The 15,514-nt window shown below is 45.1% G+C and overlaps 2 protein-coding genes across 2 annotated transcripts; one reads left to right on the top strand and one right to left on the bottom strand.

Moving 5' to 3' along the window:
* Positions 1-329: 329 nt before the first annotated feature.
* Positions 330-1,448, bottom strand: AGTR2 (angiotensin II receptor type 2; the record flags this gene model as incomplete). The annotated part of the gene is made up of 1 exon (XM_084294363.1): positions 330-1,448. One exon carries the CDS (start codon positions 1,446-1,448, stop codon positions 330-332), a length of 1,119 nt encoding a protein of 372 aa, XP_084150489.1.
* A 9,154-nt stretch (positions 1,449-10,602) lies between these two features.
* Positions 10,603-11,865, top strand: LOC311213934 (uncharacterized protein; the record flags this gene model as incomplete). The annotated part of the gene is made up of 1 exon (XM_084294271.1): positions 10,603-11,865. The coding sequence occupies one exon, from the start codon at positions 10,603-10,605 to the stop codon at positions 11,863-11,865; it is 1,263 nt and encodes a 420-aa protein (XP_084150397.1).
* Positions 11,866-15,514: the final 3,649 nt, after the last annotated feature.

Genomic DNA, 15,514 nt, shown 5'->3' with positions numbered 1-15,514 from the left:
TGTAATACTCAGCACCTACACAGTTGTAGCTATGGTGAAATGTTCCTCTGGTGTATCTTATCTTTCTGTATTAAACACTTGCCTGATCTCAGGCACATATAAGCAGATATTTAAAATGCCATCAATACAGTTATTTGCCAGAATCTTCCCTTTAGTGCTCATTATGAAAAGGAAGGAAGAATAAATCCTCATGTATGAGAAAAAAACAGATTCTCCTTCAAATAGCTGGTGAGTGAAAGGACAAAAAATGAAAGGAACTGGAGAAAAACGTGTCCCCATTTCAGGGGCAGCCAGCTGTACTGACACAGCCCCATGTCACAACCCAGTGTCTACAGAAAGGATTCAGGGCCTCTCTCCCTGCCCACGGGGGTCTCAGTGTCTCTGAAGCAGCTCCCTTTCCTCAAAGAAGAACTTTCTTGTTGGCTGTTGAACTGATAAACTCGTCGCTTAAACAAGCGATGGAGCTTCTCCTGAAACTGGTTCCCAATAAAACAGTACAGCAAAGGGTTGATGCAGCTGTTGGCAAACGCCATGCAGATGCCAAATGGTAGTGCTGTGTCAATGATCCCTGTCACATCACAGTTGTTAATAATGTTCATACGAGCTAGGGCATCCAAAAAGGTTAAAATGTGGAATGGGAGCCAGCAAATTAAGAAGGCCACAACAACAGCAGCCACCAGCTTCAGGACTTTGTCCATCTTCTGCTTGTTTTTCCCAAACTTCTGTGCTTTTAGCAAGTGCCTCCTGATCCAGATGTAGCATGTTGTGATCACTGTCAAGGGGATGAAGAAGCCGAGTACATTTTTGAGGAAGGCTGTTCCCACAGACCATTTCGCATAATTCTCATGAGGAAATGCCATAATGCAAGCTTTCACCCCCAGGCTTTTAATGTAATGTGTGTCACGGAAATAAAAAGTTGGAAGGGAGGACAAACCAGCAAGGCCCCACACAACCGTTGCTATAAAATACGCCTGTTGTGGAGTTCTTCTTTGAGAGCGAATAGGATGGACAATAGCATGGTACCGGTCCACACTCATGCATGTAACGAAAAATGTGCTTGCAAACATGTTCAGGCACAGGACAGAACTGGAGATTTTGCACATGAGAGATCCAAAGAGCCAGTTGTACTTCTGTGAGTAATAGGTAGCCCAGAAGGGAAGTGTGGCAAGGCACAGCAAATCTGCCAAGGCCAAGTTGAAAATGTAGATATTAGCAACTGTTTTGGGGCTACTGTGACGACAGAGCACCACAACTACCATGCTGTTTCCAACCAAACCGAGAACAAAAACCACGGAGAAAAATGCTGGAATTAACGAAAACTGGTAATCTGAAGAGGCAAGTGGGCAGGGAGGCAGAGAGCGCAATGCAGCCGATGAGTTTGCCAGCATTGTATAGAGGACTTGGAGAGTTTCTCTGGTGGTGATGACCACAGAGTAGTTGCTCTGCATGTTGGTGCTGGCAGAAAGGGAGCTTCTGCAGGAAATTCATGTGCTAGTGGCACTTTTCTATCACATTGCTCACCTGCAGATCAGAAACCATGTATTAGACATACACTCTGCGGCCATTTTAGTTCTGGAATCACAGAATTGCAATAAAATAAAATAACTTAAAATGATGTCAGGAATCTGAGAGCTGTTATACCAGGCAACCCTGTTGGACTCCTTTCCTCTGTCCCACTAACAGGACACAATTAGCACTAGAGAGGTCATGACACTTTTTAATTGGCCTGGCAGAAAAGCGAGCAGCTGGGTTTCATCTGCTATTACAGATGGTGCTTTTTGTGGCCAGCTGAGCAGAAAGATCATTGACTCAAGAGCTGCAGATACTTCAAGACCTTCTGAGACCAAAGGCAGCACTAAAGCTCCTTGTAATCCTTTTCTTTGCTTTCTCATTCTATTTCCAGCACTCTGTACAGTTAAAATAATGTAAAAGGCAGTACTTGCCACTGGGGATTAGGTAGTTCACACCTGAGGATCTCCTGGGACTTCACAGGCATGAAAGCAGCCTTTTAGTAAAGCTATTAGGAAAGCAGGCTTTGATTTTTTTTTTTTTTAAATCACGGGGCTAGATACAAAGACACTGAAGGGTCTTTACAAAATATCACCTACAATCAGAGTCTTTCTCAATTCAAATCTGCATCTCTTGCCCCCGTGATGGCTTTTAGTCAGAAAAGAAATATTTTCCATGTAGATATAAGCAACAGACACTTACATACACAGTTCTTACAAGCACTAGAGTTAACAGCAGTATTTACCATTCATTTAGAAAGATTAAGACTGGTTTTCAGTGTGGAAAAATGTGGCTACAAAGCAGCTAAAATAGGAGAGTCCTTTGACAGATCTCTTTGTTCCAGTTCAACGGCTCTCAAGTCTGTACTCTAAGCAGAACATTTTTCAAGCTTCAAGATTTTATAGTCAATAAAGAAATCAGACGAAGTATTTTACTGTATATAATAAAAAGACCATTCCTTTTAATTAAGTCCTTATGGAATCACTTAGGCATTTAAGAATTCTCATGGGGCCCTTAAAACAACAGAAATTTTGACCAAGTAAAGACAACAGAGTTGAATAATGATCTCTCATTTAAAAGAGGGTAACTGATCATTTCAAAAATATTTTCTATATTAACCATTTAGTATACGATCGCTTATTGTTTCCGTAATGCAAAATATGCAATATGTTCCTCTGAACACACTGACAAAATTGAATTTTAATTTTATTTTCTCAGCATAACGAAAATTCAATAGGAAAATACTAATACTGATTTCTGCAGTGAGCTGGTATTTAAGGTACCGAATCACAAGCCCACATTTTTTAATCAAACAAGTCTTAAAACAGAGAAAGGGTTTGTTTGCGTAGAAGGAAAAATAAAGTCTCCTTTCCCCCTTAACTCTATTCTGAACCCCTTTGTTCAACCTATGGAAGTTTAAATCTCAGAACTAGTCACAAAGCCTTCTATATCTGATTTAATACTTGATTTAGCTACATACATAACAAAAGGTTTCATTGATAAAAACATTATCCCCTCTGCATGTGAACAACTTATATCTTATAATCTACTCCTAAAATACAGTCATTCCTACAATTACATAAGATAAAATGAGGCATCTTACCACAAAATGTATAAAATCAATGGAAATGTTCTAACAACAGACAGAAAACATACCTGTGAAACCTCTAATTTGTCTGGATGTAGCTCTAGGGTTACATGCTTCTTTCTTCCGTTTTCGCTTAACGAGTATCTCCACCAGCTCTCTGCTCTCTTATATCTTCCATTTTTCCACCGGGAGACTTTAACATACATAACTTGAGGACTGAAATATGAATGCCTGCCAGCTTCTTTTCCTTTTGGAAGTGAAACAGTTTGAGAACCCCCCTTTCCAAGGCCACGTGAGCATATGCAGTAAATCAGGAGAGAGGAACAAGACAACCAAAAAAAAAAAAAAAAAAAAAGAGCAAGCAAGAAAAAAAATAATTCACACAAATATCAAAAGCTGGTTTCTCCAGCAGTTCTTGGGCCAGGAGGATACACCCACACACGGTCCCCTTCTGCGCCCCCCTCCATGTACATGCAAGATGTGAGAGCCCCAAGATTAGGATCTGTGTACCTCTATAGGCAGGGGGATTCCCACTCACTTTACAGAGTCCCAGTGCTTGCTAATAAACTTGAGAGAGGAATAGGTTGTTAGTACTGGCAAAACTGACCATAATGTGAACATAAAGAAACAGAAAGCAGGGGAACATCACAGCATTGCTTGTGTAAGGAGGATGATCCTGTATCCCAATTAGTAGCATGGAAAAGCACTGCCCAAGTCCATGAAAAGACATGCACACTACTCAAACCAAGGAGAACAGCAGGAAAAATCCACGTGGCAGAGAGAAGACTTGGCTCTGAGGCTGCACTGGAGTAGCACACAATCAAAGTTAGCAGATCAGCAAGGCTGTGAAATCACACTAACTTCCCATCCACACAAAACTAAGTTTTTCCATCTGCTTCCTCCTCCCTCGCCTCTCATGTTCCACCTGGCCCCAGCCTCTTTCTAGAAGAAGCTCCTGCATCATCCAAGAGGGCTTCTGGAAAATGAAAACTGGGGCAAAGTAAACATCCAGAAGCCTCAGTACCCCAACTGTGATCTCCTCTGCAGCAACAGCCCATCTACTGGGGAGATGTGGGCTGTGCTCTGCAGGCAAGGCTTCACTTGTCGGATGGAAGGCAGCCACAGAAGTCCCTGTCAGCAGTGTCAGCTGCTGCCAGCCGCGGTCCCTCACCAGGATGGACCCCCACTCATCCACTTTTTTGAATGCTAATTCAAAGCGGAGGATGTCTGACCCCAGTGGCTGGGGGGAAACCCCAGTGCCTGCCCTTGCTTTGGGACTGTGCAGCACGCCAGAGGCAATGGGCATCACAGGCTCCATAACCAGCAGGCTCTGCTTACACCAGTGTGACCTAGGAGAGAGATGAAACAGACAAAAAACCAAAACACTCCCCCCCAAACAAACAAGAAAACAAAAACAAAAACAAAAACAAACATGGTCTGAGCAAGCTGTGGAGAACAAACTCATCTTTCTATCCATCTGTGTCTTTCACACAGCAGGAACTGCAAAGAATGCTGGAAATGCTCATCAGCAAACTCTCTTGGAAGAGAGAGATACTTGCTAAGGCAGGAAAAAGAGTTAAAGCACCCAAATTGGCAGCTTTTGTTTTTGTCTGCCTCATATTACAGTCTGGCTCTTGGTATTGTCTATGCAAAAAGAGACGGTTATTTAAAGGGGAATCCCATGCAGCATTTTATTTATCACAGTGCAGCTGATCTACAGCTTCATGGACACAACAACAAAGCAGACAGCAGTCAGGACTGTCAGGCTGCAGGAAGACATGGTGCCTGTACTTGGGGCAAAATCTGGAAGGGAAATAAAGTTCAAGAATCTCAAGGAAATGGCACACTGAGAATGAAATGGTTTAACACAGAAGCAGACCTAAGCATCACAGGTATCTTGAGGGAGGACGATACCAAATCACTGCATGGGATGGGAGATTCCCTCATCTGTCCCAAAGGCTCGAGCACTGTGTTTTACAGCCAGGTTTAACCAACTTACAAGTCAGAACATCCCTGGCATCTCAGCATACATAAGAATCTCCCCAATGCACACACTCACCAATTTCATAGATTTTTAGTTTGGATTTGTGTCATCTCTTTCTCTTCCTTTTCTCACTCATTTCCTCCACCCTTGCATTTGAGGTTGTCATGGAAAGGGCAGGTGAGAAAGGGAGACACCCTGGAATGCTGAAGTTTGCATTACTCAGGAAAAAAAAAAAAAAAAAAAAAAAGAGAGAGAAAAATATAAAGGAAACAGTAATACCCATAAGGGCTTGGCAGTTGAAAAAGTCAAGACATAATCAAAAAGCTTTATGACGAAGATTTGTGCTCAGTTCATACATACATACCACAACTAGCACCAGGAGACATAGTTGTTTTGCTCAAGAGGTTTTAAACAGATGATGCATCTTCTACAGACACACTGCAAGAACTCTGTCCTTTTTACAAACTAAACATCCACAAAACAGGTCAGTAGGAGCATACAGGATGTACAAGTGCAGAAGTTACTTGTCTTACTGCAAAGCAAAAAAAATGTGTCTTTTGCCAGCCAATCATCCATCTACAGACCCCGCTTCAGATCTGGAGGACTGCTGGCGCTCAAAGGAATGACATGAAAGGTCAGCACTCACTCTGATCCAAATTCATTCAATATTTTACTAACTGTATGTGACAGGACACCCTCAGCTAGGAATTCTTGCTACTAACTGTTTTGCATGCAAATGGCCTCTAGAAGATCTCACTCTGTTTTTCGTCCAACATCCAGTGCACTTCGTAAGCATGGAAAAAAGTCAAATGCATGAGAATGTTTATTTTGCAAAGATAACAAACTCAGACTGTTTAGATTTAAATATAATGTTTTCCCTTACAGATGTAGTTATGATCCTCACAGACACTGACTGTGCCTATTCTGTTCTAATGGTACCTCAAAAATGGTTCAAACCTTTGTTCTGGCTCCATATCTCTTAGTAGGTCATACCTCAAGCTGTCCTTTGCCAAAACCTACCCTGCTTCTCCCCCCCAGCATTGCCCAATGTATCTGATTCCTTATCTGACCCCAAGTTCTTGCTCCAAAGCTCCATTTAGTGATGTGCAAAAACTCCATTTCCAAATCTATTTCCCCTTTTCTTTTCTTTTCTTTTCTTTTCTTTTCTTTTCTTTTCTTTTCTTTTCTTTTCTTTTCTTTTCTTTTCTTTTCTTTTCTTTTCTTTTCTTTTCTTTTCTTTTCTTTTTTCTTTTCTTTTTCCTTCCTTCCTTCCTTCCTTCCTTCCTTCCTTCCTTCCTTCCTTCCTTCCTTCCTTCCTTCCTTCCTTCCTTCCTTCCTTCCTTTCTCTCCCTCTCTCTCCCTCTCTCTCTCTTTCTGGCTCTACGGTTCTATGGCTCTATTTCTGAGCATTGCCAGTACAGGAGCAGCAGCAAGATATAAGGCATGCCCAATATGGATGCCCAAACTGTCTGTGCATAAATCAGCCTTGTGCCATGCAACACTGCAGCTGAGCTAATGCCTCCTGAGCTTGCAGGTCATGTTTGTTCAGCTTCCGCAGCCAGGCTCCTAAATGCACATTCTGGCCCAGCACATGGACCTGCAGCATCAGAACCCAGCACAGAGCTCAGAACAAGGGCAGAGTCTTCGAGCTTTTTACTGTTCGTCTGATTGGAAAGTTTCAAGAGGTGGGAGTTTTCACCACAAGAACACCTATTTGGTTTTAAATGGTAAGGAGCTAGTACTTCCTGGGGCACGTATTTGAGGAACAATTCTGTGCATGTCTTTTATATCAAGGAGCTGAAAAAGAGCACAGGTCAAGAGAATACAGAGTTTTTGCTTCATGCTTACAGCAAACTCAGGTTTTCCTTTCTGCCCTCAAGCCCATACACCTGAAGTGCTCATTAGAAGTGTTTAAAGAAAAACAAAACAAAACAAAAATATACACGGTGTTCAAAGAGCAACTTCTGATCAGCTGTGCACATTTTTACAACATGGATTAATGCACTCCAATTCTCAGGTCTTAGTTTTCATAGGGAAGCATTTCTGTCAGGGATGGAATATTCCAAAAAGGCAGCGTATCAGACTGCTCCAGCAGACCATCAGAGCCAGCTCCTGAGGTTAAACCTTGCCGGCCTGCCAAATTCTCAAAGCAACATGGGACCTAAATACAGACCATATTCATGGGCTTTGTTTCTTTTGGAGAAAGTGAGACAGAAAAATCTCTCATAAACGTGCTCCCCAGAACACATCTCCCAGTGTAGGTCAGCAAGGCTCTAACCCCTTCAGTACTGATTTACAACAGGATTCCCTAACTCTGAAAAACAACAACAACAACAACAAACAGTCCCAGGGCAGCAGCAGGAGAAGGGGACTCCTTGCACGCACGCAGCCTGGGAGCGACAAGTTTGCATCGTGCTGGACAGTGCATTTGCATCATGATGGACAACAAGCCTTTTGCACGCACACACCGAAACCATCCTGCCTGCAGCTGGGCTCCCCCAGCACTCTATAAACTTTTAAATGCATTCCTCCTTCCCACTTTTGTTTGTTTAAGGGTTTCTTTAGGGATTAATTGTTCAATGTTGTGAGTAAGATTAGAGAATCTACTTCATTCCTCACCAGCCTCTGAACACTCTTGTGGAGAACGCTGCTGTCACATCTTTTTCGGGGCTTTAGGGAGGACAGCAGCTGTGACCAGCCCCCAGTTGAAAATTGATGTTTGAGGCATTGAGTCCTGCTCACACCCAGCATCCATGGTCCTTGTCTTTGTGTGCTGGGTCTTAACACTGCCTCGGGTACTTCTGAAGCATAATCAGTTCTGGCAGGGGTTCTTTTTCTGACAAACCAGTATTTTGGCCAGGATGGAGAACTACTAACATTTTTAAAGGGAAGATGTTAGTCAGTGTTTCACTTTATTTCCTGGAGCCAAGATTTTACATGGAAGCACTGAGCAGGCCTGAGGAAATCCCTAGTTCTCCACTTTGCAGCAGCACAGCAGTGAGCACAGGGACGAGATTGCTGGGACCCATCAGAATATGTTATCAAAGAGCTTTGCTCCCATTCATCTGCTGGAAAACAATTTTTGAAGCAGTTCAGTGTCTGGTTGCACCTTATAGTGCAGTGTGGCAGAGGCAGTTCAGAGGGAAGAGGGAAGCTCTTTCCACATTTAGCATTTAGAAAGTTTCCAAGGCATTTCTTTTATAAGCTGTTTGTGTCCAGCCAATACCACTGCCAACACTGAGATTATCCACTATGACATTGTTTGTTCAAATAATTGGCCTTAAGCGATTTACAAGTTACTAAAAGTAGTAAGGAAAACAAGCGCATAAGTGACTTTGGAAACGTGTTGCACCCATTGAACTGCATACTTTTGGTCTCTGAAAATTTCAAATATGAAATCAATTGCAAAACAAGCAGATTTAAACAGAGAGCTGGGCTTAAACAAGGGCTACGCAAACGGGATTACAACCAGAAATAAAGCCTGTGTAGAACAAAAAGGACACCAGAGGAAGTGATCTATCTTCTTCAGACTGAGTTACAAAGCTTCAGCTAGAAGTGAGACAGACCATTCCTGGCTGGGGACATGGAGCAGCTCACTCATCCTGTACAGAGACCAGCAGAAATCTGGCTCCTTTGCAGTCCCAGCTGAGCCAGGAATGCAGAGAACATGAAGATTTCATCCACTAAAGCCTTTGGCATGGCCCCAGTTGTGAGTATCCGGATAGTGTGAGCAGCACATGTTTGCATCTTCCTCCAGGACTCCCAGGACAAGCCACTTGCCAAGGCCATGACACTTCTGCTCTCAGGGTGAAAACAAGCATTTGGACCCCAGTAACACCAAGACAAAGATGTTTAACTAAGTAAATGTTGTTGTTTATAGCTGGAAGATGGTCTCCATTACACAACGCAGCAGTCCCAGCCAAGCTTCCAGGAGGAAACTGTTCTTTGGGGGGTTGTTGCTTAAAAAATGCAGAGGAAAACAGAACTAACTGAAGCCAACACAGTGATCTAACAGTATGGCAAACCTAACCTGCTTCTGCATAGAAAGCAATGGGTTTGCAAATTTGTACATTTAACATTTACCATTGGGCATATCATACGTTTGTGGTTTTTTTAGCCACTGTTTGGACAGAGTTGTCAGAGCAGATTCTGATTACCATACGAGGAACTGGTGAGAGAAAAGAAATCCAAAACCATGAAAGAAAAAACTAAGGCAGACCAAGAAATGATGAGCAAGAAAATGCATCTGAACGGAAGGCGCTGAGAGAAGGTGCTTCAAGCACATCAAAAACTTGAGAACTCCAATATAGAGAAGCGAGGGGGGAAACAAAAAATAAAATAGTGAGGAAAAAAAAAAAAAAAGCAGTAATTGTGTCACTGTTTACCTTGCTGACACATCATCCAGGCCTAGTCATGTTGGCATTGTAAGTAAAATAATGAGACAGGAGATTGCCAGTCCCCGGCTGTCAGGTGCAACAGTGATCAGCCCCCTGAGGTTCCTCATACTTCCTCCAGAGCAGAAGCAGCAAAAGATTGATGTGAGCATGGGAACCTGAGGAGAGCTCAGATGTGTGTCCAGTCGCTTCTCCTTTTCCAAATTATCTACAATGGGAAGATACAATTTTCTACATGGGGAGAATGAAAATATTTAATCTTGTAAATTAAAACAAAATCTTTTCTTCTGCACTCTGGATATAGGATGAAAACCAGGGAGAAGTCAAAGGACGTAAGTTTTATAGACCCAAGTCCACCTCTTCCTGCTCAGTGGCATTTTCAGACCCACTGGAGACAGGCAGCACCCTAAGAAGGGCAGCATGCCCCTGGGTTGCTCTGTGCTTCACCCATGGGGTTAATCTCTTGCCACCCAGAGATGACTCAGGGCTTATCCTGAGATGCTGCTCAATAAGGAAACGGCACTGCCCTGCATATTCCCGTTTGGCAGTGAGCGTGAGGTTTGCTCAGCTCGTGACAGTCTCCCACATCCCATGCCAGATGGGAGAGCCACTCTAAACTGCCTGTGTTGAAGTCCAAACCAGAGGAAAATCCCCCAAATCCCTCCCCTACTCCCAACAGTTTTTTTCGTTTGTTTGTTTTTGTTTTTTTTGGTTGGTTGATTGGTTGGTTGGTTTTTTAGCAAACTGCCAAGCCAATCCTGAGAACCATGATCAATCCAGGAGCAGGAGGGTCTCCCAGGTAGATCCCAAGTGAAGTCTATTACCTGCTGCTGTTTGCAGAGAGCAGAAGGTAGGGAAAAACCCTGCCAGAGAAATCTTCCTGCCTCTCAGTAATGCTCTTTGCAATGCAACAGCACTTAATCAGCTTTTATCTGCCTAAGACTTGATCCCCATTGGTCTGCAGCAGCCAGAACTAGCTAATTTAATTTCACTGTGAGCTAAAAGCACAGCCCCACTGTTCCTGCAATGCTTGTGGTTCACCTATCCAAAAGGTACATGCTCTTTTTCTTGTCTTCTTCTCCGCTATCTGTCAACTATTAGATGTGGTGTCTGACTTGTGGCCAGTCATGTTCTTTCTTGTTATATTTATATTTACTTGTGCAGCAAAGACTGGACTGAGTCTGAATCTCTCTGATTCATGCCCAAGCATGTGCAAATGTGCACCTGAAGAGATCATCCACTGTAACAGAGCTGGACTGAGATCCCTCCCTGGAGAAATAGCACCATCCACAGTCTCTCTAAACCTTTCCAATAATTATTTGCGGATTCTTACCACCAACACATTCAGGAACCTGACTTTCCTCCACAGCCTCTGGCTGGATGGAAACAATCTGACTTTCCTGTCCCCGGGAACCTTCCATGCTCTCAGCAAGCTGCGAGAGCTGCACCTCAGCAGGAACTCGCGCCTCACTTACCTGCATGCAAACACCTTCAGAGGACTATTAAACCTCATCAGCCTGGACTTGTCTCATTGCAATATCTTTGAAATCCATCCACTTCTATTTTCACACCTGCCCTCTTTAGAAAGACTTGACTTAGCCTCCAACAACATGCGCTATGTCCCACAAGCCTTTAGGAATCTCTCCAGCCTTATGAGGCTGTCCCTGGAGGGCAATCACATAGAAGCCATTGGCAGAGATTCCCTGAAGGACCTGGAAGCCCTGTATGATCTGAATCTCAGGAAGAACCGGATATGGATTATTCAGAATGGTGCTTTTACAAAGCTTCCCAGATTGGGAGTGTTAAATTTAGGACACAATTTCATTGGTGATTTGCCTAATCAGCTTTTCAACGGGTTGATCCAGCTCAAGACTATGCACCTTGAAGCCAACAGAATCACTGCTATTGACTGCACCTTCAGACATCTGCTTAACTTGAGAAACTTGTACCTGAACAACAACCAAATATCCTCTATTTCAGACTCTGCTTTCTCCTACTTAAACAAACTGCATTTCCTCCACCTGAGTAAGAACAACCTCAGCTCCCTTCCAATCCACTTGTTCACAGAACTGCCAAAACTGAAGTATGTGTTTTTATCTCACAACCCCTGGAAGTGCGACTGCAAGATGTTTTGGTTTTTGCAGTGGACAGCAACGTACAGGGGAGCACTCGAAGGGCTGCACTGTGCCTTCCCGGGTCACCACAACATGACGGTGCTCAGTGTCCCTCATCCAGGGGACCAGACGGACTGCATGGCACCACCCGAGCTGGTGAGCGAGGACAAGTGTGGGGCAGCTGGTACCAGCATGGCTGCTGGGCCTCCTGCTCCCCCTAACGAGGTCTTCCTGCTGGTAGTCATCTGCCACATGTGGTATTTTGCAAGGAGATAGGACACCCTGTCGGCCACGCTTTGTCAGTGTTTAAATTATAAAGTGGAGGCATATTTTCTCACAACCTGCTTATGTAAAGTGGGTTTCATTACAGGAGGTTTCTTTTTTTTATATTAAAATAGTTTTTTTTCTTAACATAAAGGAATTAATTCTGAAATGCTAATATCAAGATTCAGTGGCACCACTGATGTGCTTGGAAAGAGTTCATGTTAGCAAGCACAGGGCTGGGACTTGTGCTGGAGATGTGGGGCTGGTGAGCGCAGCCCTGGGGCAGCCTCTGCTCCCTTGCTGATTGAACACAACCACACATGCTCTTCTGTCTTCCCGTGTCCAGTTCATGCACAGGAGATTGTGAGTACTGCTGAAATACAAATAAATTGCAAGTTTTCCAGCACATTTGGAATCCCTGTAAGAGACTCAGTCTATTGGTGTCTCTGTGAACATGTGGTAGCTTCCCACAGATGGAATATGGATGCTTGCTGTTAAGAGACAAAGACAGTCTTTAATATACTATACACAATAAAACAGTGTTGGGGTAGTGGGAACAAATGTCACAAAATAAAACTTTTTATCTCTCAGCTACTCCTCAGAGTATCAAGCCTCAGCTAACAGAATTATGCATTAGCCCCTGCAAGGAACGTGGGTGTCTCATGGATGGTCTGTATGAATTGTCTCCTGCTTTTGTTAATGATCTCTAACATGGTATCATCACACCACTGCTGTATCCTCAAGCCACCTACCTCCAGCTGCCAGGATATGCTGCCAAGACCCTGTGATGCCTCCGCCACAGTCATTTGCTTGTCTTTCCTCTCTCGCACAGAGTAGCCTTCTCCATCCTCCCAAAGGCGATTTTCCATTTCTGCAGTAGGTATATTATAAAAAATCTTATGTGGACTATGTGATGCTCTGCTAGAATGTCCCAATGACATCCAAATGCTGCTTCACATGGCCAGGGATGAACTTCATTTAAGGTGTAGGGTCAAGGTTGAACAACATGTCCTCCACTCCAGTGATTAAGTATGGTCTGATCAGAGTCTCATCCCTGACCAGACCTTCCCCCAAGCTCATCAATTACCATCCTCTGCACAGTTGCTCCAAAATGCTACTCAGTTTTGTTAAATTGGCAAATAAATGTCCCATAGTGGCACATCAATACAGAGGAGGTTTTTTTACAAGCTTCAGCAGCACAGGTTCAAAGGCACATTCCTCCCCAAGCTGGTACAAAAACATTAAGTATTTATGGATGCTTTTTCTTTTGCAAGATTATTGACTTGCAACATATTCCTGGCCAGATAAAACACCTTGATGGGTTAAACCTTTGCCTCTGCCCCTGCCAGGTGCAGACACCTCGCAGGAAGAATCTGTCCACTCTACAGTAAGCACATCCCCATGCTGGCTCCTAGGAGCAGCCCAGCAACCTCCGGTTCCAATGTCAGTGTGCCAGCGCTTAATGGATGCGTCCCATGCTCACAACAGCAGCGAAGGCAAATCCCATCCTTTGTCAGACTGGCTCAAAGGACAATCAACATTCTCTGTTTGCACTTGGCAAATCTGGATTTCCTGCAGAGATGAAATCTCACCAAGGGTACACTGAGTTAAGTCTGCTCACAGAGACCTTTCCTGCAGAATTAACATGGTCAATTTAAATTAAATTAACATGGTGCCAAGTTTCTGTTACATGAAGCACCCTAAGCATCGATTCGTTGCACAAAAAGCTGAGGGTGCCAGGATTTTCCAAGAAAATCTGCAGAAGCAGGGGCCTTAGTTCCTCAGTTTTCTCAGGACTGAGAAATTTCATGGAAGAGGGGGAGAATCAGTATTTGACCCTCACTTCCCTAATATTTCAGAAACAAACTTCACTCCCTGCTCTCCCATCCAAGTGCATTGTTCCCACAGCCCCCAGACCCCTGGCATTCGGCGTTCCTCCATGCCACAGCCCCCTGCTCTCAGGGCTGCTAGCACAGAGCAGCACCAAGCACTGAGCCCTAGAGCAGCACGCAGCTGGAGCTGACCGAAGGGCACTCCACCTCTCCTCGCCGGTCCCCTCCTGCACTGGGGCTGACTGCCACCCGATGGCCAAAAAACGCTCCGATGTGGTGACAGCTTCTACCATGCAACCTGTACAAGGGCAGGTTTGTGTAAGAGGAAGACCTGTCTCCAAATCACATGTTCCTCACTTAGCATTGTGGCCTTGCAGGCCCCAACTTGTATGGTAGCTTTGTTTGCAAAGCTAAGGAAACAGTCAAACATAGAATGTGCTTGGACAAAATGATTGCAATTAAATTGGATTGCAGACCAAGATCCATTCCCACTACAATTCATACTGACCACCTCAGAGCCCTCATGTGAAAAGAAACAAATATGTGCATAAGAGAGAACCAGATGAAGAGAACATTGTTGCAAGGTGTTTACCCGGATGATTATAATGTCATCGTTGGCTTTCTGACCGTCACCCAGGTCCTCAAGGACGTTCAGTGTGTACCTGAGCACAGGCAGAAAGAACAAGACGAGGCTCAGAGCCTGGGCTAAGACCCAGCAAGCACACTGCCTGGATGCAATGCAAGCCCACGGCAGCATGGCAAGCATTCACACAGTATCAGCTCTGCTTTGGTTGAAACCCCTTTAGCGAGAAGGCAGAACCACCTCTTACCTGCTTTCTCCTAAAGCATTTAGCCTTTCTAGCCTTCCCAGTCCTTTAATAGCTGCTCACAAAATTGCCTGGGCTCGGGTTAAACTCTTTGAGCATTGGCAATTTGCTTCAGAGGGGCACTGCTTTAGCTAGGAGGCGCAGATCACCTCCCAGCTTAGCATCCTTGCCTCTACCGCCCCCACAGAGCTGACACGCAGCCGACCTGCGGGCACTAACATGCTTTGCCCTGCAATTCTGCAGACCAAGGTAACCACAAGCAGCCACCTGTGCAAGCCCCGTGTGCCCCTCTGAGGGGGCGGGGGGCTGCTGCTGCACGGCCCGTCACCGCTGGGGGACACGGGGGTGTAGGGGGGCTGCGCACACCCCGTGCACCGCCCGGGGACGCGGCTTCCCGCGGCTTCCCGCGGCTTCCCGCGCCTCGCTGCAGGGCGCTGCAGGGCTCTTCCCGCGCAGGACGGCGGCGCTGCGCCGAGCCGCGGAGCGCGGGAACGGAGCGCGCCGCTCCCCTCGGCGCCGGCCAGGGGGCGGCGCTCGCGCCGCGCGCGAGCCCGTTGGCGGGCCGCTGACTGAAAGCCCCGCCCACGCGCCTGTCAGTCGCGGAGGCTGAGGAGAGCGGCCGTCGACAGGGTGCGCTTCGTGGGGTGTAGTAATAAACCTTAAAAAGTCGCTCCGTGTGAGGAGCTGGGGGCTGTTACAGAAGGCACAAGTTAATTAGGGACATTGGGCGGTTATCTTAGAGAGCCGCGTAGCGTTTCGGGGTAATTCTTTAAGAGAAAAGTGGGGATAATTGAGGCGGGGGCGGGAGGGAGAAGGATCGGGCCCGAGGTGGCTTGGGACAAAATGAACATTTTTCAGGGTAAATCAGAGGTAATATGGGCAGCGTGAACATTTTAGAGGGAAAGCCTAAGAAAAATTAACGTGAGCATAGGTGGCGTTTTAGGAGGGAAAAGCTGGGGTGATTTAGAGGGTACAGAATAAGCAGTTTGAGTAATTTAGTGG

The sequence above is a fragment of the Netta rufina genome (genome assembly GCF_964035555.1).
Source record: "Netta rufina genome assembly, chromosome: 12".
Classification (NCBI taxonomy): domain Eukaryota; kingdom Metazoa; phylum Chordata; class Aves; order Anseriformes; family Anatidae; genus Netta; species Netta rufina.
Note: the sequence above shows the minus strand (reverse complement) of the source record. Positions and strands in the feature narration are given on the sequence as shown.